Source organism: Trachymyrmex cornetzi, unplaced genomic scaffold (genome assembly GCF_001594075.2).
Source record: "Trachymyrmex cornetzi isolate Tcor2-1 unplaced genomic scaffold, Tcor1.1 scaffold422, whole genome shotgun sequence".
Lineage (NCBI taxonomy): Eukaryota > Metazoa > Arthropoda > Insecta > Hymenoptera > Formicidae > Trachymyrmex > Trachymyrmex cornetzi.
Window position 1 is genome coordinate 706,156 of NW_017298983.1, and position 25,389 is coordinate 731,544.

Sequence of the window (25,389 nt, forward strand, 5' to 3'; positions counted from 1 at the left end):
TTTTTTAAAATACTTATTAAGCGGAACTCTTGTTATAAATTATATAGAACTCTTTGTCTCGTCAAAAAGAAACGGGAACTCTATTCAGAACTCCTGAGTACTATAGTTGGGGTGCTATAACTTCACATACCCATGTAAGTTTGTATATGAAAAGAATTTTTCATTATATTTTACGGCAAAATTTGCTGAAAATACCATATTTAATAATAATGTAGAACAATTTGGTAACTTATTAAATATTATCGGTAATGTTATAGAAACTTTTAGATATACAAAACATATTTTATGAACATAATAGAAATTAACAAGCAAATTCTAAATTTTTAAGACAAAATATTTACAACGCAATTCGTGAAATTTACGATCATTACAGATCAGTTGCTATTATATTATTACATTTTGTACTGTTCGCTGGAGAGCGATTTTAGTGTCTTTGTAATAATATATAACGCTATTAATAGCCAATCAATTACCATACTGCATGATAAAATTATTATGAGTGATTATATCAAGTCGAAAATATGTTGTATATAAAATTTATATAATATTTTATATATTTATCACTTGGGATCTACATATATTTTATTACAAAAAAATAAAGAATTATAAACTGTTTAACTTATCAGGAGACACGGTAGTATCTTGGCGCTAAACAAGCGCATTTTAAAATTACTAAAATTTTATCATATTTTTTAGTAAAATTTATTCAACACATATTTTTAATTTTTATCGTGGAAATATTAATAAATCAGAGAGAACCATATAGAATTCTTCGAAATATCATGTTATACTACGATTACCACGTAATTTTCAGGATTAATTCTAATAGAAAATTCTTTCCGTGTACGTATTTACGTGGCGTGAAATCTTCACCGAGCGGCACGCAATAAAATAAGTGCATTAGCCGCATGACAAAAGAAATCCGCTGATTTCTATGTCGATACGCTGACGTGACATGAGTAGCGGTTGCGGATTCATACGGCCCTGTATTGCATGCCTGCGTGCAAGTAAGATTTCGAGAATTATACGGAAAGACAGAAGCCACGCGAATCAGCAAAAAGATCTGAGAGGTGCATGGCGGCAAAAAAAGAAAAGAGGAACCTGGGGAGGCCCGAAAGAAAAGAGAAAAAAGACGGTAGATTCGTGTCCTGGGTATAGGAAGGAGTAGCATGAAAAGAATGTAAGAGAAGCCAAACGGAAGTAAAACAAGAGGAAAGGTCGTTGCAGTCTCTGCACATATGAGTTAATATGTGTAACTTACATACGATGCTAGCACAAGAAGGAAGATTGTCTTTTTATTAAAGAATGACGCGATGAGAGTATAGTTGTGGGAAGGGGGACTGCGCGAGAAGATGAGGCCGAGAGTCTACAGGCAATCCGGTCGAGAAAATTGGCAATGCATGCTGTAAGCTTGCATAACCGCAAGCTGAACACAGAGAAAGATAGGGAGCAGGAAGAGGGACACGACGACGGGGGCAGGATGAGGTATTGGTTTGCGTTGCACTTGTAACACGACGGAGGAGGTGGTATGACACGTGCACTAACACTAGCGTACGAATGCGTCTCAATATGCGATGCAGTGGTAAGCGATATGCGCGAGGCGTGACTGGGTTTTCCTTGACATTAGCGACTACTATGTATGTAGCGTTCGAGCGGCATAAGCGCACCGCGCTTATCTTATCTAAGCAAGCGACTGCTCGCTCGACGACGCGAGCTATGTACATACGAATTGCGCAAAGTCGTTCGATCACATTCAGTGGAATTCAATTTGAAACGTACTTTTACTTAATCTGCATTTACTAAAATTTAAGATTGCTTAATGTATGTCGCGCGTACCGCCCTTGGGAAAAAATTTACTCTTTTTAAAGTACCTTAAAAAAAACTTAAAACTTACTAGAGGAAATCTAAAAAAATATGAAAGGTAAATTTGGGCATTTTCAACTTTTGTTTAAAGTAACTCTAAAAATTACTTGAGAAATAACTGAAAGGAATTAAAGAACCTTAAAAATTATAAAAATAATATATTTGAATTATTTCGAAATTTTCCTTTAAGAAATAATAATTGAGTTTTTTTAAAGATAATAATATAATTGTAAAATCATGAATTTGTTTAAATTTCAATTAAGGCAAACCCCTTTTAAGCCCGATCTACATAAGAACGCGGGTCGCAGATTGCAAGGCTAAAAACTAACTTGACGTATTTTAATTATAATAGGTTGCAGGACGCAGGAAGTTGAATGAACTTCAATTTTCGCGTCTTGCGTCCTACGTATTGCGATCTGCGACTTATTATAATCTGGTTTACGTTTCACTTGCGATCTGTGTTCTGCGTGCGATGTAAATCGGGCATTATTTATAAGGAAACTCGCCATCAAAAAATTATTTCGTTATAACGCGAATGAATAAAAATCTTATAATGCTGTGTCTTATTCTATCTATCCTGGATCTTACTTATGAGAAAATGTAGCATTGTTGCGTCCCTCTAGTGGCGGTATCGTGTATTGTATTCGCGGGTAAACTTTATGTGAACTTAGCCCCTTTAAAACTTGAGAGCACACTTTAAAAATTCCAAATGCAATAGAAATAACAAAACCTTGTTCTAAGATTATATTAAAGTCAGCCTTGAAATATTTTAAAGATCTTTAAAGATACATTATTAGGTTATTTTGGATTAACTTTTTACACATTTTAAATTGTCTCAAATTTTTTAAAGTAAACTCTTAATTCTTTTTTTGAAAATTTTAATTTCATTTAAAACAAATTTTTCCAAGAGATAAATTATCCAGAACTTTATTTCAAGTTGAAGTCAGTTTTGTTGATCGGGAAACGCGCGTTTACATACAACGCACACACAAATGCAAGAACGATACTATGACGTGTAAAGCTCTTTTTAGACAGTGCTTTCGAAACTGTAACGTATTTCCGTACAAAGTTTCCTTTCAATTGTATTCGTTAACAATTAAATATAAAATTTGTTTTGCTCTTGTTTTTTTAATTTGCAAAATGAAACTTAATGAGGTATCATTGTAATTTTCGAGGTTAATATACACTCTAAAAAAAATATTAAAATGAATTTTTTACATCCTTGGTGTGGATTTAACATCTATATGATGTTTATATGATTCTCACCATGTTGGTATTAATATTAACATTAACATGGTGTAAATTTCAATCTTTGGTGATTATATCAACATCATCATAGTATTAATATTTGCATGGTATTAAATTCGCACTGCCATTTTTTTTTGAGTGTACATCTCGTTGTAATTAAATTTTAAATATAAATTTTGTTAAATTTATATTTTAAATGTATATACATATGTATAATATATGCAATATTTATATGATTTTATAGTGTGGCTCATATAAAGTGTTACATATTATCTCTGAAAATATGTCAAATGAAAAATATCTTCAGATAAAAGTTTGTAACACTTTACGTGGATTACCCTATATAAAATATGTATCGATACTTGTATAAGACTAATATAAGACGCGAATTCGTTACGCTGCGTAATACGCATGTGCACGCAACGTGAATCTCACGAGTTCATCGAGTAATGCGAATTAAATAATGATCTCATGCTCCTTGAAGAGTTACGTTCACAAACTCAGAGCCGAGCTTTGATATATTGTACGAGTATCGTGTTTCTTCAAAGATAGATAATGTTCATTTTATAACAAGCGTGTGTCTAATATGCGTAATTTGCGTACGTTACATGGACATTATCATACACATCGTGATAAATAATTTATCAATATCAAGCACGGACTCATACAGTTCGCAATTAATGCAATTCAGTTTTTCTTAGCGTGAAAATGAGCTACATGCCCTCATTAAACGCACACATACATTCACATACTTACTGCTTTCAATTTAATTAGTTTTTAAATTCAAATACGATCTCTAGACATTTAATAACAGTGCGCTTCATGGTCAACTTATTCAAATTAACAGCCCCTTAACGCGAGATTTACACGTCGTTTATTTCTCATCTAGAAACTTTGCGTTTTAATGAAAAATACGTTTTGATAAAAAATATTTTTTATTTTCTTATATTGTAAAATATTTTTGTCACCAATCAATTCTTTCATAAATTCTTACAAGAATATGCATTTTAATTATATAACTTTTTGACTTTTATTCTCTGATGTTTTTCTGAAAAAGAACCTAAAATCGGAACTCGGGTGGTCAAGAGGAAAAAAGAAGAGAGGGGGACCGGAATTGTGGACTTAAAGGTTCCGAGAGCATAAAATGGTAAACGGCCCTTTGCACGACATAACAGCAGGCAAGCCGATTTATATGCGCTCCTTAGCTCGCGCGTGCACGCACTTTACGATATGTAAAACCACTAGGACCAGTATTGTGCGACGTCAGTGCTCCGTCGTAAAACCGACCGTTCGAACTGCCTCAACTTTGAAAGACTTTCGAGTAATATTACAACTTTTGCATCACGCTTGGTCGTTTACTTTCAACACATATAAGGGGGTTGTAGATGCCGCTCAGAATGCTGACCCCTCCTCGTTTACTCCTTCCTGCTTATTTATTTCTTCGCGTCTTAATATCTTTTTTTGTATGCTCTTCTTCGATCTAGAAAATATTTTACATATAATATGTTAAATGATTAGCAATATCTGTTTGACTTACTATATTGAAAAAAAAATGATATAAGAATTGATTTGTATTCACTGAAAAAAAAGTGTTTAATTTTAAGATATTAAAATGTTTTTTTCTTGTCTCAATTTTTTAAACACTTTTTTCAGTGTTTATATATGATGATTTTTATAATAATAAAGGATCGCACGACAATTATATTAAAAATTAGATTTCGACGAAATGAGTTAGTTTTTACATATAATGTAGCTTATAATGTGATAAAAAATGTTTTATATTACAGTTCAAAAACTATAATATCTTTTGTTCACCATTTATACGTGGAAACTAACTAACATTTCACTGGGACTTAATTTTTCACAAAATTAATACGGAGTCCTCTTGAGTCCTTTTCTGAATACTCTTTTAATTTAATATCTCTTTTTATATTTGGGACTCATAATTTTCAATACGCGGAACATATCTTTTTGATTTTATAAGCAGCACTTTAATATCTAGCAGAAAAGTATGTTAATTTTATGTATATTAAATAATGTGAAAATTATTCCCTATATTTTTTACTTTATTATCGTAAATTGATTTGAAAAATTTATATATGTGAGAGTCTTTACGTATTCATTGCTACATTTCTCTTAAGGATCTATAATTTGTTACTAATTAATCCTAGTTGTTCTGTAGCAATTAATATGAAGTAAGCTAGCGGCCGGAACAGTACAATTTGTGAGAGTTCTATAATTATTTTAGTATGTCTGGACGGTATATTCTCTTTACAATTTATGTATGTATTTTAATGAATTACTCATGTATAGTTTTGCACACATACACAAACTCAGTGTATGCAACAGATGGCTTCACCAAGAGAAGGATAATACTGTAATATCGCCATCGAGAAAACCGGTAATCTCAATGCAAGAAAAATCCATATATGCTCCGTAAGCTGACATACGCATAGTTTCGTTGTTGATAAATTACAGAGTTAAAAAATAAAAAAAGAACGTTAAAAATGATATATCATTGGAGATATTACAGTAAAAAACGGCAAGTAAACAGATTGATATACATATAGAAAGTCGGTATATACAGAAATCGTTTATTTGTAAAAGCAATGTTGAAGAATATAAGGTTTTTTATTAGTTTGTTTGCTCCATGAATCGAGGACATTGAAAAATGAGTTTGAAAAAGAAAGAGATAAAAATATCATTTTAAGATATGTAACGTGTAAATAAATTTTATTTCATACACGTTATTCTCACGCGCTCCGATTTAAGTATGATACTTTACTTTTGTTTGAACCGCTGTGGTTGATCTACATTTTTATACCTACTTGAAGCACAGACCCAATTTTAATACCCAACAACGCCGATAAGCAATAAAAATGAAGAGTAAATTGCACTTCCAGTTTTCCGAGCTTTATATTTGGCATCATTGTGACCCGCGACGAATGTAGGTGACGTCACGTAATTCTAAGGCAACCGGAAGTTATGACGATTAAGTAAGTCAGCGAACACGCAGCTGCGAATCCTATTTCTGAGCACGTTTGATCCGTTAATATTCTGTTACCCTTAATATCTATCGGTTAAAGTTACCTTCTATATATTATATATATAACGTTAACTTTGCATTAGGTGTTTTACTCGTGCTATTGTGATACCATCAATAGACAAGCGCAATTATCTTTTGTTCTAAATTGCTTTTTTACTATCATTATTACACAGCAGGCTTGGGCTTAATAGTCGATGCACTCTTATTTACTCTATAGAAAATAGTATTATAAACTTCGTAAAAATGTAAAAATCTCGAACGTGATTTCGTTCAAGCGAGAATGTAGCGTTAAAAAAACATGTGATTGCGGACATCTCTCACGGCGAAAGGATCGGGCGAAACGAGCATGTACGCAAGGCTATGCTGTTGGATGTAATTTACGAGGCAAGCAATATTTTTACGGTTGGCTTACGAGTACTCTCTATGTTGCTTGGATTCATCTTCCTGATTGCATCTGGAATAAATCATTCTTATATCGAGTAGCGTCGTGTCCGAAAGGTCACCAACTGCGCCTTCTCTAGTCTCACAATTCCCACATATCAAAGAAAGCGTTAATATCTGTAATTGACAATATCAAACGGTTATTTTCGCAAGAAACTTTTTATAAATCTATTGCGAATGCAATCTTATATAAGTATACCCGATTAAGTATTACTCAATTCCTATACTTGCCATTTTTAAAACAATACTTGCAAAAGTATGGGCAACTGCATCGATATAATGGTTTATATTTTTTATTGGTGAGTATTTATATATAGACATTCTAAGCTCTCTCTACTGGGAACTATGGTAAATAATATAAATTATTTTATTTTTCTCTCTTATCTCTCTCTATCTCCTTATTACAAAAATGTTTATTACTGAAGGCGTGTTCCGATATACACCGCTAGTATTGAAAATCTACTGTATACGTAACGTACGTGAACTATAGATTTTCAGTACTGGTAGTGCATATTGGAACACGGCCTGAGTATCTAAATGATTGTGGCTAGAAAGCAAGAAGGTTTGTACTTTTCAATGCAAAAAAGAAGAAACAATTATAAAAAAACATTTTTAATAATTAATAAATTGATATTACGTTTTTTGATAAACATCTTTTTTTTGCTATTATCAAGATTTTGCGTCCAGTTTTTATTCCTCGTGTCTCCGTAATAAATAAACCTTTTATAATGTACATCGCCCGATATTGAGTTATCATTTGTGCATGCGTGTTGATAACTGCACGGATGATATCTGCGCAGACGTGTCTTGGAAAGTTTCTTACTTGCGGCCGACGCAGTCCTTGATGGGAGTGAAGGTACGTAGAGAACGGAGACCCGTAATAAATCTTGAGAATACGCTTTCTGCGCGGGCGCAAGTTGCAGTTTGTTGATAACCGCACCGCTTGCCCGGGGTATACGGCATAAATATTGGACTGGCCGATAATGTTTCGGACGTGCATTTGATGCAAAACACCAAGACGTTACTGCTAAGAAAATTGTTGCCCCAAGCATGATCGTCACGCATAATCGTCGATAGATCTAAATCGGAACTGAACAAAATAAATGTGTTATACATATATATATATATATATATATATATATGTTAAAATATATGTGACATGTATATGTATATACATATGTCATACATATTTTAATATCCTGTTTTGTTAAAAACGAAGATGAAATTAAGAATTGTGAAGACTGTATTTGTGCTTCATTATTTTGTTCTATTTGGTTCAGGAAATATCAATTTTTTAAATATTGCTTAAAATTATGTTCATTACTGTGTTTTTTTCATATACGTGCAAAAGTTACACATATGGATTTCTAAAATGATGATCAAAAAACGATCACAAATTTCATAAGTACATATTGTATTTATATCTGACGCATTAAACGAACAGATTGTGCAATTGAAATTGTGTAAAGTAATTTCTCGATCCGAAGTTTACGATGGTGTAAATTTTAACTGCGATTATTTGCTTCAAGAGCATTAATAATAGACGAAATCACTGATATACCATAAAACTTACTGCTGCTTTTAACATCAAAAGCATTGAACCTATTGTGAAGAGGAGCTAATATAAAATATAAAATAAGTATGCAGGTATTATCTAAAATTATGACATGTGATAGATTGTAAATCTGTCTAAAAAGATCAGCAAGAATACATCCCCGCAATCAAACAATATCATTTGCAATAAATTAAATAGAGAATTCTTGGATTTAAGAGAGCATACTTGCTTTGTGAATTGAAATTGTTCCATAATCTTCAGTGTATAATAAATCCTGTAATCTTACGCATAATTCACCGTAATTTTCAAGTACCCTCGTAATCAGTATGCACGCGGAGCAAGAGCCTGCCGCAATTAAGTAACTAGACGTGTAATTTACGTCTAAATCATACAAAATTTATGTCTCAAATTAAGGGATAAAAACATATCATGTTCTAGATTTACGATATTTTTCTTTGAAAGTCTATAAACCTAAATCATCCTTTTCTTTAGCCTTGACCTTTTTTGAATTAATTTCGAAATAGTAAACATCGTTAGATTAGCTTTGAAATGTCTCAATTGATATCGTCCTTGCAGTATATAATAGATAAATATAAATCATCTTTCGAATTCACGTGAATACGCGAAGTGAGGACTTTTAAAATGAAGTACGCGATATCGTTTCAATAGCTTTATAAGTTTGATTTAGTTTAATAGGAACTAGAAGTCTATCCCGACAGTTAAGAGCAACTAATTTAGGTCACTTATGATGCTTTTAACATTATGTCACAAAGGAAAGTTTGAAAAAGAAAAAAAGGGGCTGGAATGAATGTATTTATTATTTCCAGCGGAAATGATGACAATTAAACTTATATTCTATCAATTAAGCAATGAAAACACAAAAGGCAATAGTCGAGCGAAGCTATGCAATAGATGGTTTCTCTCTCTTAATGATTGGAGAAGTTCATACACTGTGCAAAACGGTTTAAAAATTTGGTTCATTTTAAACTGAAAACTAAATTCTATGAAGCGTGTATTGGATCATGGGCGTACGCAGGAGGAGAAGCAAGTATGCACCCCCCCCCCCAAATTTTATCAAGAAGAAATAATTAAATTATGAAAATCAATGACTGCGTTTATCATATAAAGCAGTTTTGCACATAACTGTTGTAAAATTATTTAATATGATTGGCTTATACATTTAGATCTATTAAAGAACTAAGAAAAGGTTACTGATATATAATTTCTAGATTCTTTAATATCTTCATTAAAGTAGCGATTTTTTTACGAGAATTTACTTTATCATTGTTAGCATTACATTCTTTTGTTATGTTGGATATGACATTAAAATATTTTTAAAAAAGCACAGTTTTTTCTGACTATTATAATTTGAATAATTTTCACAATGAACTGTAATATATTCTTTCGAGGGATAAAAAACGAATTAAGAAAGAGGAACTTAAAGAATTAGGGTTAGCAGAGGTGTTAAAAGAAGCTTAAACTTTCTTCCCAGCAACATATCTTGCATATTTCCTTAGCCCAACCGTGCACAACGAGCATCATTGAAAGGTCTTTTAGTAGATTGCGAAGAATGAAAACCTGATCGTAGTTAACAATATTGGAAAATCGCCTCAATGTACTAGCTATGTATGCTAATAAACTATGCTTGCGAAAAGAAAGAAGCTGGAAGAAAAAAGCTGAAATTCGCTGAAATCTTCGAAGACTAGCTTCACAACATAAGTATATTTTAATAAGTTTTATGTGAAGAGATAAATTTTTGCCCTCTCTCCTCTTCCTGGCTGAAATCCTGCGTACGCCCATTGGATTGATTCAAAATCTTACATTACCGATAATATCTTTAGGTGATTACTTATTGAATACAGTAATCAAGATCTTAAAATTGTAGAATTGCTTTTCAAATCTAACTAAACCCAGCAATTAATCTATTGTAAACAATTAACGAGATATTTCGTTGTATATTTACATTACGAAATAATAAAATAGTCGGAAAATACTGACACAAGTAAAAAGTAAACTTCTACCTTATGACACTTTTGTGAGATGACATAGGGGAAGGTCACCGATACCGACATATCACTTTGTTTTTAGACAATATTTCTTAAACAAAAGGTAAAAATATAACTTTAAAAACATAAATACAAAGTAAAAAGTGTCTTCTATCAGATAGTATAAGCAATTTTTATAATACTGTTAACAATTTTGCAATAATTAAGTTTTTCGTAAATTATGCAAAAATGAGCTTCTGACAAAATGGGCTTAAAACTGACACAGTAGGCAGTAATGCTACGTATTCCTATTCTTTTTCTTTTACAGGAATTATCTGTATAAAGTACCTATAAGTGAATGTATATAAGATTTTTCAGAATCATTTTACTTCGTTATAAAAAACATTTTTATTGAATTATATGCATATTTACTTTATGCTGTTCTGCAAGATGCAAATATGTAACGCGATAGTTTTCCTAGAGTTGTTCCATATATGCACGATTGCCTTCAGCTCCAATAAACTTATTTGACACTATAAACCAACATTATAAAGATTAAGTTAGCTCATGGTCTGTTTTACGGACAGATGTGTCGGAGTTTACGCTGCACCCCAATTTTAAATTAAAAATCGTATTATGAAAAGACTAAGAGAAAAAATAATATAAATAAAACTTATTTCGGAAACTACAAGTATTTAAAATGACGTAATATTATCAATAATATAGTCACTATTATTTAAACCTCACAATTTGCAAAAGAAAATCGTAAGAATTTTATTTTCGCATTTGTAGAATTCGTTTTTAGCTGATTTGATATAGATATATAGAAACAAGCCACAAACCTACGAATTATGAATTTGTACTTCTTTAATTAGTTAAACAGATCATGATTTTATTAATATTAATAAAGTGCAATAGTTAGTTTCCGAAAAATAAGGGGGTGTCACCTTATAACCACAAATATAGGTGTTAGAAAACCTATGTCAGCGACTTTTCTCTATAGGTATTGTATTGGTATTGTACTAATTAAATAACTGATAAGGAACGAATAGTTACAAATTTAAAAAGGTCTTTTTGTAAATTAAATCTTTCTAAATTAGGTCAATTGTAGTTATTTCTTGAAAATTTATGTTGCGAAGTAATTACTATTTAGGATACGCTGTTTGCATTTATTTTAATTATCTTTATCGTTATAGTAAAAAATAAAATTACTAATGCAACAGTGAATAAAATTATTCTTTTTTTCTTCTTTTTCAGTCATTCGTGAAGAAGAACCAATGTCATTCATGACATTCCAGCGGACGACGACATGTTGTTATGTCCCGCCAACACAGATCTTGCACACACCATACGAGGAACAGCTTGATGGAATAAAATCACAGTATCCACTTATGAATTTGGAGTGTCCATCCCAAAATTTTCCAGTTTGGTCCTCTAATTTCTTATCAATGACAACAAAAAATACGTCTCTTGAAACACTTAATTCTCTTTCTGAACCATCTGTTAAATCTTTTGATCCTTTTATTGATTCTCCTGCTGGGTCTTCTACTGATTCTCCTATCGAACCTCTTCCTGATTCTCCTACTGACCTTTCTACTAAATCTTCTACATGTTGTTGGTAAGTCTATTTTTATCTTATTTTTCGGACTTTTGATAAAAATTTATTATACAGACATAATCAGTTATATTGATTTAAATATTGAATATTTGGATACTGAGAAATCCTCTTATTATTTGTCATTGGTATGCAAGGCGTCTGATGAAATTGAATTTGCTATAAACGTTAAGTGTGTGGAAAAAGAGTAGTATTCGGTTTAGAACATAAATCGCAGTCTCCATTATTCTTGGTGCTCTTCCTTTGTTTGGATCGCAAGAGATATCGAGAGAGAGTCGTAATCGCAAATCCGGCGCATATAAAACAGATTCTAAGCTATAAAATTTCCTTCTTTCCGAGAGTTAAGCAGACTGCGGTATTAGGTCAGCAAAGGGCTGCTCATCTGTCCGTTGCTCCACCTCTTTCTTTCTTTATCACATGACATTTTTTATTTAAATTCCTGACTTTTAGCATCTGTAATTATCAAAAGCAATCATTTTTTATTCGTCGTGCTAATATAATCGTTGCATAATACTGTCAAAGATCAAATTTATTGATCTGTTAAGAATCGTAATCAGTATCATTAGCAACTGATTTTGAAAGATTATGAGAGGCATTGAGGCCGCCAAATTCTATTAACTTACATCTTTGGAATAAACGGCAAATTATATAGTGACTTTTATATTACATTTTTTTCAAAGAAATCTTTATTAGTATCAATTTTGCGAATATCTTCAAAGCAACCGCTCAAGAAATGCATAAAGCGTGCGGGAACTCAAAGTCACCGATGTGTCGATTGTTCCTCCTTCCCAGCTGCAGCTTAAACGGTGGCACTATAAAGAATCGAATTTACGAGTGTTGGCCAGTTTTCTCCATCCCATTCTTGTCCATGATGATACTCGGTTATCGTCCTTACTGGGCAATTTGAAGAAAACAACTTTTGCTATATGTGAGAAAGCAGAACCCAAATCCGACTCCAGTTGGCTATCTGGGATTACGCGTGTTGCCTTAAAGATAAGCTGTCTACGGTATTTACATTTAATTCGTTCTCGTATATTTGCTGGCGCCTCAAGGAGATTGCGGCAAGTCTTGATTAATTGCTGATACATTCTAGGAACTCTCGTATTTCACGTAGTTTGCATATTTAGATAAACTTCGAATGAATGCATGTGTGTGTACGTATATTTATTAAATGATTAATCACAAAATTTATACATCCAAGAAACGAATTTCAAATTGGAAAATCGTGAGTTTCCGCGTACATTAAAAATGATATATTTACTTTAAAATTTTGTATTACTTTCTTATCAAATTCGCTGAAAAGGAACAATCTTGTGTTATTTATAAACAATAGTGACATTTTATTTAAAAAAGAGTTAAAAATTCTCAGTTGTACACGATTTTCTCACATTAGCAGTGTTCGATTCATCTGTAAAAAATATATATACAATGATATAAAAGGAAAGAAGAATAAATTTAATTAAAAGGCGTTCTTCGAACTAACAATAAGATACGTCACAACAGGATGTATCCTTTTCTTCTTTTAACCTTACAAAGAGTTGACAAAGAAAGTGGCGTGCTAATACGGTCACGAAATAACACACGGTATAGCATGGAAATACAAGGGAATGAGATGGCGACCATTATAAAGTTGAAAACGAATCATAAAATATTGTCATATATAAGATAATGTCATTAAAATCTTAACCCTTACAGTACCAATATGGGTAACTAGTGACCGAGCGATTCCTGTTCGTGCAAGTTTTTTTAAGTCTTTCGGTAATTATAAATTATACTACATTTTATTATTTTCCAAAATAAAGAATCAATATTTATTCTAGAAAGTTAAAAATATGTTGGTGAAAATTTTTAGAGATTTTTAAAATTATTTTGAAGAGTTGTGTGTGTGAAAAAAACGAAGAGATTCTAGTGACCCTTGATGGTATGGATGAGGCACCAAATTGTAGATGGTACGGTAAGAGTTAATATTGACATTCTTCTGTTTAGATTAATGTTAGTAGGGATTAGTATTTATTCATGTTTACAATGGTTTCTCGAATACTCTAGTCACTTCCGGCTAGGTACTTTAATATGCGAATAACTTCTATTTGTTTTAGATATATTTAAACAACCAATATCGATAATTCTTATACACAAAAAAATATCATTCTATTTCTAAGAAAAATGATGAGTCAATTTAGTTTCTTCTTTTTAAATTACGATTATCTTAAATATTTTCTTGATAATAATTAGTACAAATTTTAGAAAATCATTATAATGTACTCAAAACAAGAGTTTATTTTCTTGTGAAGAATATTATACAATTGATCGAATAAACTTTATATAACAAGCAAATCGAATTTGTCTTAATTTAATAATCAGATTGAAGTAAACTTGTGATTAAAAAGTGAATTAAACTTATTAAGATTCAAAATATATTTCGATGCTTTTGATAAATTTATTTATGATAGATTTGCAGATATATGAATTTTTGAAATATTTGAAACAAGTAATTATTACTTGCGTATGTATTTTTCTGTGTATGATACTACATGTAGATGTCCATATATGTCTAAATTGAGAAAAAATGAAGATACTTCTTCGTAATATAATATGTAGTTATATTTGTGCAGGTATATTTCCTCAAACCGCAGCATCTTCGTTTTTGTCATGACGCATGTTTCATCGTGCTATTCATGTATACGAACATCTCAATCTTCTGGTAGCAGTTATATTTAAACATTCATGATAAAAATCATTGATGTATCATTTCGTGTCTAAAACTGAAAAATTTTTGCGGCGCAATAACCGGTTGCTGTTATCATATGAATTATTTAATAGTGATACGATAGAGTGTATATGTATATAGAACAGAGAGAGGAGGGGAAAATCCAGATTTATCGGATACATGCCATGAGATCCGTCGTTAGAGTGAAGGGGGCATCAACATTACGGCGTAATGATGATCGTAAAAGAACCTAAAAATGTACGGCTCGCTAAACAGCACACGGCGATACCCGCGATATGAAAATTGAAGCGGTAATTAAAATGTCGGCAAGGTTTGTCGGCTATCTCGGATACTGATTGCTTCCAGCTCGTGATTAGGGCTGTTGAAAATGAGTCGGTTTCTTCATAATCGTTCGCTCTCCGCACTGACTCTGCACTGGCCCGAATGGTGGAATCCGATGGTCAATCGCGCATTCTTTGTATAATGTAAATGCGCGCGTGCACGCACGCACGCACACGCACGCACGCACGCACGCACGCGCACACACACACACACATATTTCTCTTTTTTTTATGCGATAAGCAGTGCGAGAGACCCGGACTTCTATTGATTTTCTATTGATTGTTATCGCTATATATTTAAAAAAAATTTTCGCAACACAAATTTTAGCGCAATAGATTAATGTCGTATTTCAATGTTTCTTCTTGTATATGAGCAAATATAATCACGCAATATATTCGTGTGATACACGATTTCTCTTGATGTTTTTGTTTTAGATTGTAGCGTGAATCGATTCGGCGAAGTATTCTCGGTAACCTTTGCGTGCGGCAGACTCATTAGAGCAATTACATACGTTAATACTCGTTTCTCGATTCGTCGGCGCAAAAAAATCGATCGTCGCAGATTTAATGTCACATATACGACAAAGCGAGGATTCGTGATCACCTCTAATAATTGCAGCAAGCGTTCGGCGAATCGTTGAAAGAATTAGTCCCGCTTTTGCAGTAAGCAGCATCAATGTAATCAGACAGGTTGCTCAGAGTGGTCTTAACGACGGTCGTAAACGCGGTTCTCTTTACAGCTCGGTGGATATTTTTTTTTTTACGATGCTTCTCCTTCTACCTTGTCATCATCGTCGCTGCTTTCTTATTCTCCTTAAAGGCCCTTCTACGTTTCCCATTGCCGCAAAGCCGTAAGTGAGGCGCACTCTTCTGCTTATTTTGCTCCGGGTGCAGTAAACTACCAAAGTTTATGTGACAGATGTTAGAGTGAAATCGAAATAGCGGAATGTCAATGATCTAACTAAAATTCTCACAGATCTATTTTTAGTAAGTTATTAATTATAATTGCAGGATAAATCACAATATTACTTTCAATTAATTGCTTTGGTTAACCCTTTGCCAAACCCTAGGCTAATTAATCGTATTGCGTGTTTCTGATGACTTACATAGTCACATCGTTGCTCTCATTAAATTTTTTATTTCTTTATTTTTATATAACTTTTACTCAAATCATATAGTGATGTTTCATAGATTTCTTTAAAATATCGTTTTTTTTTTCCAGATATTTTGTGTTTATTTTTTGCTATTTCAGCTTATGAATTCTGATTTACTTGCTAAACATCATGAAAATAAATAGATAAGTAAATAAATAAATAAGTAAATAAGTCTATTGTTTGAAAAAATATTTTTTATATATTTTTATATATCAATTAACATATCAACATGTTAATGAGTTTATAGTCTTATAGATATTGGATTACTTTGGGTGCTTTCCATTTAATGACATAAGTCGACACAAATATCGTTCTATCTTTATTAATAATACTTGTAGAATGCAAAAAAAGATAAAACAACATTTGTATCAACTTATGTCACTAAATAGAAGAAACCCTTTAGTTTTTATTTTTCTAACATTTTTTTTACGAAAAAGAGAAACATATTTATACTTAGATCATATTGGGTATATACACCTAGTACACACACGTGGAATGCTACTTTTTTAAAATCTTATCTTATATTTTTTATTAACATTCAGAAATGTTCCTTCTTTCGAATGTAACCGTTAATTTTTAATTTTCAAAATTAAAACTCAGCACAAAATTTAGAAAAATGACGAAGTCTAACTAGGTACATATAAAGTACGGTTATCTTACCTAAAATAAATATATATACCACATGTATAGTATATAAAATTTTAAAAAAATATTATAATTCTTACAATAGGATTTGCTACGATGAATATTTTCTTTGCCATTTGTTATTTTTTTTACTTATCACGAAATTTCCATGAAAGCTTATTGATAAAATCCTATATTGTTAAGATTTGTTAATCAGTGATTGATAAATTATTTATATATAGATATTATTTTATTAAAAAATAAGTAAATTTATGATTGCCTTTGAAAAATGTCTCTTTTAAAAAGTAAAATATTACAGTTTCTTACCTACATATGAATTTTTTTGCGAAATTACACTTGTTGACTGTAGTTCATCATATGTTTCGACATCGCACCTGCTGTAATATATTCCAGTCATAATTGCTGTTACATATTGGCACGCAGTCGTCTCATTAATAAGCGCATCTGACACCATGGTGCGCTGAAATTATTGATAGCGATTAGCCAACGATCAAATTTATGAGACAAATATCTTTGACCTTGATGAGATGACTTTCCCATCAAGCCTTATTTTCTGAGGACAGAGCCGCAATTCCCGAGACAAAGCAATAATTAGTAGCGCCGAAGTGATCCGATACGAACGCCGCGGCCGCTTCTCTTTCTCATCATCGTCTTTCTCATACGTAACCAAGAACCGGGGAGCGTTAAGTAGTGTAACAGACCCGGCATCGCTGGCAAAAGGAGTTTTACTACTTTCTAACCACAGTCGCGGGCTACAATTAAACCTCCATAAACCTCGTCGTAACTTTTTTAAAAGCGACCGGCTGTGCGCTCGCGCACATTCTGTTCCCTTCGCTTGCTGAACAAAAAGTCCGCCATATTGCATCCTTAATGAAACCCTGAGACGATACGGGCACCGGCGTCTTCCGGTCGACCTTAAAACCTCCTCGTCCGGTCGTGTCACTCATCTTCGCGAAAACGGATCATCTATTTCAAAAACTACAGTGGTCGTCAAACGCGCATAACTTACGCAGCCTAGATGAACCTTTGGACGACACAAACGTATACGTTCTCACAAACATATCGTAGCTAATGACCAGTTACACGTAAAACTTTCCTTTTCTTTCAGAGAAAAAACTAGCCAATGTCGATATGCTGTTCACAAGCTGTCCTAGAGCTGATCGATTCCGGTCGATATACCAAGTTTAGCGTGACGTCAGAACAGACAAAAGACAAAATGTGACTGACATAATTCGCGTCGTGTAATCTGCAACAAAACTTTATTTCTTGAAGTATACAAAGGGAACAGGCGTTGCCTTCCCATGTAGGTAGGTCCCTTTCGTAAGCTTTCTGGTCGGTGTACTTGTCAAGAGTGACGTCCTTCAGCGGTCATGCCAACGGCTAAGGAATCGTCGGATAAGTTCACATAATGCTCACCGAAGACCTCGACTGCTCGAAGGCAAAGGCAAAGCGAAAGGAGTTAGAGAAAATGAAAAGAAGAAGAAGAAGAAGAAGAAGAAGAAGAAGAAGAAGGCGACGGCTAAGCGGGAAGGTTGAGGAAGGAACCCTGGCAACACGGCATGCGGGACTTTAGCGGAGACTGACGTTTACGGCTCGGAGCGGTCGACCTAGCGCCAGTAAAACTTGAGAAGAAATACAAGCGAAGTCCACATCGACAGTTAAAGTCATACGCGCGAAAATACAGCCAGGCTTCTATGAAATACGACGTACTTGCCCACCTAACTCTGGTGAGCGAAGCCACCGGGGTCCACCCGGGATACGCGTCTCGTTAATGAAGGTGGCCGCGCCTCTTACCGCGATCAGAGATCGCGATCGATAAAAATTCTTTACGCAACACTGACAGGATAGTTCGTGTATTTGCGAATGAATGAGCCATTCAGTTCCTCTAGCGAAATTATCAAATCCTATAAGCATGGGAATGTCTTTATTTTGAAACGGTTAACGCAATTTTTTATGCGTTGTATGATAACGATGTAATTTAACAAATTAGCACATCGTTCTATGATGCAAATTATTTTTTTCCTAAATGACGAATTAATTTATTTAAATATAATAATATATGTGAATTTAATAAAATTTATATCGTCTGCAAAAGTTTTATTAGGGCAGATGTAATTAACATTAAAAGAAAACGAAAAACTATAGTTTAAAAAATATTAATTAAATATAAGAAAACTTTCAATAAAAGTGTGATAAAACAATCGCTTATTCATTAATATTTGGAATGGAATGAGTTGAGGTTAGAGTGAATAGGTATTTCAAGTTTCCACAGTGATTTTACGGTCTGTCTTTCCCTCCTGCCCACCTAAACCCTGATCAAGGGTGGTAGCGCACGGGTGGAGGTACGAGAATCCGCGAAGCACACTTACTAGCAGATGATAAACTTCCACCCACCCCTCATCCGTAACCGCCGCGACCGTTTCCATTTTAGTTATGTGCCAGGATGTGTCTTCTCCTTAGACCACGTTTACGACTTCTCGAGCAGTCACTGTTCGTCTTGGGATCTGCTTAAATCATCCGCCGGAAAAGACCCTTTATCGACGAAAGCTTTTCTTCTCGACTATATCGGTGGGTACGTGCGCAGACTGGTTTTTCTTCGCGAATTTAAGAAAGAGCTTAATAAGCCATTCAGCTAGCCGTTTTTATAAAATTATAAAGCATTCGATCAAAATGAACGATCTTATTATAGTAACTATATCTAGTCTATTGTGTTTGTATATTTTCACTACTAGCTTAGCGTTAAAGTCGTATACAGCTTGGAAATTTTTATACGAAATATGTTTGTTACTTTTATAATTTTTAATCTTTTATTAATTATTTATTAATTATATATTAAACACAAATGTAATAAAAATTATCTTATTATACAGATTATTTGATCAGTATGATTAATCGTAGTTAGTGACGTTAATCAATGAACGCGGAATGATTTTCAAATTTCATTTCTGTCGATTCTAAAGTCTGTTATTGATGGATCAAAAGTCTTTTCTCGTTGTATCATGTATCTTTTAAACTGTCTGATCAATAAGCTTCAAGTTAATCCCTCACTGAGATTGTCGAATTACCTGGGTGCAGAAATCATTGAATGGGAACAGCGTAGATATATGTGAATCATTGGAATATAAGTAACGTAGATTACGCAGCTAAGGATATTGCGAGGCGGTATAGCTATAAATCATATTTTTATGAGACATTCTATGGTCGATCAAAAAGAAAGGGTCTTTTGGAAAGAATGCAAATATAAATTATGAACCAAAGTCTCCGACTCATTATAGTTTGCTTCCTCTTCTTTTTTCCCTTTTAATACTGTTTTATTATTATTTTATTATTATTGTGATGATTATTATAATTATTACTGTTAATAATATGGAGAAGCTGCGTATTTTGCATGCATATTTCTGTTCTTAACGAACACATTTTGATATATAACTTTAAATAAACTTACACTCTAAATTTGTTGCAGTGAAATCTCACTCCAAAAGAGTAAATATACAACCACCCTTGAAAAAAAATGAAAATATTTCACTTCTTGAAAAAAAGTGACAATTTTCACTCTTTTTAGAGTGAATTTTTACTTCAAAGGAGTGAAGTCTCACTCCCACAAAAAGTGAGATTTCACTCCTTTGAAGTGAAAATTCACTCTAAAAAAAAAGTTAAAATTATCGCTCTTTTTTAAGAAATGAAGAAGGGTAGTTGTATTTTCACTTTCTCGGAATGAGAGAATCTATAGATATTAAAATTTTATAACGTCTTAAAATACGTGCAATTGCTGCGAGATACATTTGTTAACATATCATTCTTTCCTTGAGCAATGACGCATAATGATACATAATAAAAGGGTATCGCAGTTTTTTCTAGAGAAGAATATATAACGAGTCGGTAAATGCGTTAGCAACTTAAAATGCATGTAAAATCTTACATTTATAATGCGCAGTGATTGTCATGTCTGAAAAACTATATAAAGTAATTGCAAATACGGTCACGTATAGACTGTACGTATAGCACGATAAATTTACATCATTCAAGGCAGCTATTGGCTCTCATGATATTTGCGATCGGTCATCGAATATTTCTTGAAAGCTCATATCCACTTAACACTAGTAGATCCTGCGTTCGTCGTAACGCACCGTTACAGATACGTGTACTTAACAAAGTGGTTGGCACTTTGACGAAGTAGTCGCTCGTAAAAAAAGACCCAGGCGCGGACGGTTAAAGCCTCATGAAAACGAGATGACGAATCGTGTACCGGCACAAATTCACGAGCTCTAAAGCGAGACGAGAAGAATGTGTATTGCAACACGACCAGGAACGACATAACGCTCGGTCTCGCCCCTGAAACGACATCAAAGTAACTGTCGATCGTTAGAGGGATCGTTTTACGAGTGGAAATAATATTCCAAGCGTCGTCAACTGGTTAAATACGTGTAACAATGATGGACGACTATGACTATACCATCGCACGCGTATCAATGAACTCAATTTTTCTTATCATTTCACTCAAAAAAATTTCTGATTGAAAATAGACGATTCAGAATTTTCTGACCAAATTTATTAAAATTCTAGTTGAGATAATCGGAATTCTAACTGATATAATATTTTTGGTAAAATTTATTAGGATTTTTATTTTTTTTTTTTACCAGAATAATTACATCAAATACAATTCTAGTTATCTCAACTAGAATTTTAATAGATTTAATCGAAAAATTCTTGTTCGTCCATTTTCTATCAGAATTACTACTTAATCCAACCAGATTGTTTTTCTTTTCAGTGCTTTTATCACGTTCTCTTCTGTATGTCTGTCTGATATGTTTTGCTTTCGAAATCATTTTCCTTGTATTGTTGGCATATCCGTTACTTAATATTTCGATGGTTTACAAGTTTTGTAGGTTCCTCGAAGCTATAAAAGCCGGTGATTTCGCAATAATATATCATATATACCGCGTAATAGTATTTTCGTCGAAACCACTTTTGCGTTTTTCGTGCGTTCTTCTTCAAGTTGGGGCACGATTACGTTTTATTAATGAATCTTTCAGACACGGTTGCAGCATCGGCAAACAAAGGAGTCGATTAAAATGATTCTGAGAAGAGGTTCGTGGTATCTAACGAAAGATCTTTTCAAAGTCGGTCTCCTGAGATGTGAACTGGGTCTTTATCGCCACTACTCTTTCGATGTGTGTCTGCCGAGACGTATTTTACGAGGCGACCAGGTTTTAGTGTCGAACGATGTTTTGCTTGGTCAAGCTTTTTAGTATCTATTTTGTACCGCTCTTTGTTTACAAGTTATTGCTTCGTGTGTATCAATCAAAATAAAAGACTCAATCGAAATACCATACACGCGTCATGGATCAAATTAAAATGGTCGACTTCTTGATATTTTCCAGAGTTTCCATGATTTATATATCTTAATTTTCCACTTTATATCTTAATTTTATTAATCTTCTTAATTTGTGTTTGTATTAGTTTTTAAAATAGATTTTTTGAAACTGGTGACATATAACTCGCAGCGATGTTGAAAGTAAAACGAGATTGTAATCGATTGCCATCGAAAACATAATGAGGTTTCACCAAACAAGATTGATTCGACAAAGAATGCCCGATCTAGGTACCAATGCGTCTAGACTTTCGAAAAAGTTTGTTACAACCTGCTATCGTAGCGAGCAGGAAACCGGGTCTGCCATTGGGTGCACGTATGAAAACTAAGTCCGGGTTTCATTTGACTGACTTTACGAGGGAGACATAAAATGGATTTTACTGTCGGCTAGTTCGCCAGTTCTCGAGTTGGTAACATTGCTTTAGCGAACATAATATACTCTTCCTTCGCGTCCTTGTCGCTTCTTCAGTCCTCTCCTCTTTCTCGTCCACTCTTTTCTCTCTTGCCATCTTTCCGTAGTGGATTTTGTTTTACGGCGGTGGACCTCGTCCGCCTCCTTCCCCTTCGCGACTCGACGATCTTTAAAGCATCGCGGTAAGTTTTCTCTCGTCGGTCGTCTCTCTGAGAAAACTTCTCGAATGAGAAATGTCCCGCTACCAGATTTAATATCCGCTGGATAAGCCGACATGGCGGTCGTTAACTTCTCTCCAGGCTCCATTTCTTAGTCGGCGGTTTCCGGCATTCGGTAATTTTTTTTGCGTTAGTGTTAGTGCCGCGTTGTTGCTTATATTGAACGATTGGATTGGGTTCAGTTTCCTTACATCATTTTAATAAAGACTTAAATGATAACAAATTTGTGATAACCTTGTTAAATAGCAAATATTATTTTTATATTATAAACTTTTGATAGTTTTGATAGACGGATAATGTGTAAAACTGCAAGAGGAAATTCTTGAGGTGTAATGTATATAATAAATTAAATACGGTAATAAACTGTCATCGCAATGAAGAATGCAAATAAGCGGTATTTTCGTTGATGATGCCATAAGTGCAGTATATTCTTGAACATAGTTGAATGTAACGCTGCGTTTTTACATTGCATGTCAAGTCGTTTGGCAATTGTGCATTTACGTCAGTAAACGTTGTCAGCGGTAATAAAATAACGCGATTTATCCGGTATTATTATGAATCTTAAATGACATAGATAGATAGGTCTATATATTTTTTATCCCCTCATTACAGCTGGTACTTTAATCACAGCTGTACACTGAGAAAACTTTCCGGGCTTTATCCGTTCAAAAAGTAACAAGATACGTAATTCCACATCCTTCTACGAGATTAAAAATGTCATTATTTTCAAAATAGTAATAATTCCGATTTAATTATGATCTACAATTGCTTTTTAATTATTATCGCCTGTAATATTATCTACAATAGGAAAAAGAAGTATAATTGTTACACTGAGAAAAATGTTCGTTCAAAAAGTAACAAACGGATATTTCCGATTGATTTTGATCGGATAGTCTTATAAATCCGATCAAAATCAATCGAAAATATCCGTTTGTTACTTTTTGAACGAACATTTTTCTCAGTGTAACAATTATACTTCTTTTTCCTATTGTAGATAATATTACAGGCGATAATAATTAAAAAGCAATTGTAGATCATAATTAAATCGGAATTATTACTATTTTGAAAATAATGACATTTTTAATCTCGTAGAAGGATGTGGAATTACGTATCTGAGTAGATAGAGTCCGCGTTAATACGACATTGGTTACATTAATCGCATTGGTTTTATTACATTTTAAAGCAAATTACGTATAAACTACTGTTACTTCTTTGAATCTCGAAAATTATGCGTCGTAGAATTACACGTGACATGTTGCGTAAATCTTATTGCATAAGACAGAATCAATTTGTTTACGTTATTATTCCCGTGATGTATAGATATGATCTCAACATCTAACAATTGTTATTGCGGTTTAGTCACAATAATTATTTTGTGTTTAAATTGGGAATAAATATTGAAGACAAATATACGAGCAAATGTGTCTAAAACTTCAATTCAAATTAACAAAGTCAAAGGAAAGTATTATAGTGAAAAATAAGAGGATGAGATGTATTCTGCTTTATTTGAACATGTCATACTTATCATTTATTATTGATATAAAATAGCGATATTTTTCGATGACATATTAATGCCTTATTAATTAAAATTAGAAAAATGGCTATTATGACTGGTAAAATTAGAAAGAACATGGCAAAACATGATTGTTTAAGAGATCTTAGAAATGAGCGACATCATTATCATATTGTGTATCTATCTCTATTACCATCCAATTTTTCTGCTTTCAGGTCGACCGTTAACAATCAATGAAGTAAATCGTCGAGGAAAACTACGTCGTAGAATCCAAAGAAAATCGTGTCGCCTCCAAAGTGATAGAATGGTTGTCGGGACGAGCACTGAACCTGACTATCAATCATTGCCAACACGTTTCGGACATCGCTTCGCGAGGTGTGCAGTCAACGCTGTTACATATTCAGTGGTCCGAGCAAATCGCAGTCAATCGAGCAATTCTTAAAAAAAAAATCGCGAAAAATTATTATGTCGGTTTCGCAGCAAGTTCCCAGACGTTTTCCGTCCTTTGCTTTTAATCCCCGATTGTGATCGTGGTCCTTCGTGAAAGGACGAAAGTTACGGCTTCTCTACGAACAATCTCACAATGATCGACGCCATTGCGATAACAGATCTTTGCGGTAATGGATCGAACGATCGTGGACCGTCATGCGAACAACAAGATCGCAGAGCGTAACCCATTCATTTTTCAAACGATCACTCGCGTTTTCTCGGCAGGCGAACGCTGAATTGTATACAATCGCCGCGTTCGGATTTTCGTTTCAGGCGAAACGAAATCGACGGACCCTGACGTTACGCATGGTAAAGCAGCTCCCGCAAGGCAGCTCAATCAAGCATAATCTCGGAGAATGAGAAGACCGCGACATACCGCTTCTGACGTCCCTTGAGCTTGTCCGGCGAGTTCATGTACCGCGTCTTCACGTGTCTGTCCATTTTAAAATTCGGTGCGAGAACGCGATGGCAAGATACCGCTGCAGAGAAAAACGACCGTAAGCGCGACAGGCATCAAGCGAATCGTTAAGAAATCTATCCGATCATAAGTAACGATTTTATCCGCTGGTTTCTCCACAATGATGGCGGATGGCCAATTTTGTGTATGGAAAACCGAACACTGAATGACGGCGGTGGCTGCGCAAGCAGGCGAAGTGTTGGTCGAATTAATCGATGATGGACATAGTGATTTTGATGCTTTCTGCTTATTCATATATATTATACATATACTGACTTGCTGTTTTCTCAATTTAGATGTGTTATTGAATATTATTGGAAGATACGAGA

The 25,389-nt window shown here is 33.6% G+C and overlaps 1 protein-coding gene across 1 annotated transcript in view; it reads left to right on the forward strand.

The window, feature by feature from the left end:
• Positions 1–24,766, forward strand: part of LOC108764444 (uncharacterized) — a 45,014-nt gene extending 20,248 nt beyond the window's left edge. The window contains exons 3-4 of the mRNA XM_018512708.1: positions 11,396–11,756; positions 24,330–24,766. Coding sequence (XP_018368210.1) covers positions 11,396–11,756; positions 24,330–24,351 — 383 coding nt within the window. The 3' untranslated portion in view covers positions 24,352–24,766. The remainder of the gene's footprint in view (positions 1–11,395; positions 11,757–24,329) is intronic.
• Positions 24,767–25,389: the final 623 nt, after the last annotated feature.